Raw genomic sequence first — 2,230 nt, 5'->3', positions numbered from 1 at the left:
CGCTTCTTCATCGAGTACAAAAAAAGAGAGTGTTTTTTTTTTTTTTCTTTTTTCTTTTTTTCTCTCTCTCTCTCTCTCGCTCTGTCTCTCACACGGGTCTGAGCAGCGGCACGGAGGTGACGATGGGGTGCGAGTAGTAGACGCCCGGGTGCGGGAAGGTGAGCAGCGGCTGGCTGGTGGGCACGCTGGCGGGGGCCGCCGGGCCGTCCGCCGCCGAGTTCTCGTGGTAGAGGATGGGCACCCGCACGATCCTCTGCGCGGCGGCGTGGCTCAAATTGGCCGCCTCCAGCTCGGCGGCCAGCTGCCGCTTCCACTTGTTGCGGCGGTTCTGGAACCAGATCTTCACCTGGGTCTCGGTCAGGTGAAGCGAGGCGGCCAGGCCGGCGCGTTCCGAGCTGCTCAGGTAGCGCTTCATGTCGAACGTGGACTCCAGCTGGAAGACTTGGCTGCGCGAGAACACTGTGCGGGTCTTCTTCTTGCGGCACGGCTTCTTGTCTCCTCCGTCGCCGCCGCCGCCGCCGTCGTCGTCGCGCTTCTTCCAGTCGTCCAGCTCGTCCTTCTTGGCCTCGTCCGAATCGCTTTCCTCAAGGATGATCTCGTCGCCGCTTTTGCTGGCCGCGCGCTCGTCGTCGTCGTCCTCGTCGTCGTCTTTGGTCTCCGGCTCGGACTTGAGCAGCAGCTCCGGGGAGTCCCGCTCCGTGCCCGACGTCGGGGACGAGTCCCTGGCTGTCAGCTTCTCTGCGGCGGCTGCGTGAGGGAAACACGTCACCGGGGGAGGGGGCGTTAAGGCCAGCAGTTTGGCAGGAGTTTTTTCGATACTGCATTTTGTTGACATGTTATAAAAGTGGATTTCATGAGCCGACCGCTTTGCAAGACGTCTTTTGATGGATTTGAATCACTCGCCACATGACGTAAAAACAAATATACGAGAAAACACACGGTCGACTCCAAAATACACACTAAATGGCGATGCAATATCGTTTGATTTCGATTTAAAAATGTGTTCTGAAGGAGACAAATAAATTATTGTTCTTTACTTTTATTCAATTAATTAATATAGCAGTGATTTTAATCACCCTGACATCAAAATTCGTGAACAAAATTAAATATTATGCAGGGGGCCTAAACAACTCCTTTCATCATTATTCATATTAGTCGTATAACGCAGCAGGATGCCAACGCATATTTTTTTGTAACATTTTCGGGAAACAAAATAAAAAATAATTAGAACCAACAAGAACAATCCTGCAGTTGCCTCAACCTTTTCCGATTACCTGGACCTGAATTACCCAGAATATACAAAAAGAAAAACAAATATGTTTTTCGAAAGCAGTTTTTTTTTGGGGGGGGGTCATATTTTCGGAAAACAACCCCAAAAATTAACAAAAACAGACCTAGATTCGCCTCATTTGAACCTTTTCCGGTTTCCTGAATCTCAAGTAGCCACAATATACAGCAAGAAAAACATTTTTTTTTTTGCAAGCACTTTGGCATTTTCTTTAGCTATTGTGGCAGTACATTAACAAAAACAAACACTCGAATTGATGTGTATTATATTTCCAATCACACACCTTGGTGGAAGTCTATCTATCCATCCATCCATGCATCCCTGTGTCTTACCTTCACTTCTGTGGATGTGCGCGGTGGAGTTGAGGGCGTAAGGGTACCACCAGGCCGAGGTGCGCTCCAGGTAGTGTGCGGGCAGAGTGAAGCGCTGCGCCGGCAGCTCGAAGCGAGGGAAGCCGAAGTCGGCCACCTGCGACAGGGAGAAGCCCCCGGCAGCCTCCAGGGCCGACCGCTGGGCCGCCAACGCCGGTGACGGGGAAGGCGGCTTCGGCTTGCTGGGCGGCTTGCTTTCGCAGTTGAGCAGGTTCTTGATAAAGAAGGGCGAGTCCTTGGCCGGAGCCTCCTGCGTGGTCTCGGGCATGGCGGCGGTTTGTTTGTTTCTCTTTCTTTTGTGTTGGGTTGTTTGTTTTTTTTTTTTTTTTTTTTTTGCTTTGCTCGGCGGTGAAATAAAACTAGAGAGACGGAAGGCGGCGGAGGGGCAGCCGGAACGTGCGCAGGCGTGACAGATGGATCATCCCGGGGCTCGAACGCCGAACCGCGAGACGCTGTGCGGGCGCGTGATGCTAATGACGAAATAAAAATGTCATCCAAGTTAAATGCGGAAAGTACAGGCGATTGCGCTCGCACAATGGCAAATGGGATTAAGGCAGCGACTTTGAGGAGG

General features: G+C 51.7%; 1 protein-coding gene across 1 annotated transcript; it reads right to left on the bottom strand.

Annotated features, from left to right (window-relative positions):
- Positions 1-66: 66 nt before the first annotated feature.
- Positions 67-2,230, bottom strand: hmx3a (H6 family homeobox 3a). The gene is made up of 2 exons (XM_019859976.1): positions 1,621-2,230; positions 67-747 (listed from the first exon to the last, which is right to left on the bottom strand). The coding sequence occupies exons 1-2, from the start codon at positions 1,925-1,927 to the stop codon at positions 89-91; spliced, it is 966 nt and encodes a 321-aa protein (XP_019715535.1). The 5' UTR covers positions 1,928-2,230; the 3' UTR covers positions 67-88.

Source organism: Hippocampus comes, unplaced genomic scaffold, assembly GCF_001891065.2.
Source record: "Hippocampus comes isolate QL1 unplaced genomic scaffold, H_comes_QL1_v1.1 scaffold39, whole genome shotgun sequence".
Lineage (NCBI taxonomy): Eukaryota > Metazoa > Chordata > Actinopteri > Syngnathiformes > Syngnathidae > Hippocampus > Hippocampus comes.
This window is presented reverse-complemented; position numbering and strand designations above follow the sequence as displayed.

Coding starts and splice junctions, on each gene's coding strand:
- hmx3a (XM_019859976.1), bottom strand. CDS start 1,927: ATGCCCGAGACCACGCAGGAGGCTCCGGCCAAGGACTCGCCCTTCTTT. Junction 748..1,620: donor GCACATCCACAGAAGTGAAG/GTAAGACACAGG, acceptor TCCCTCACGCAG/CCGCCGCAGAGAAGCTGACA.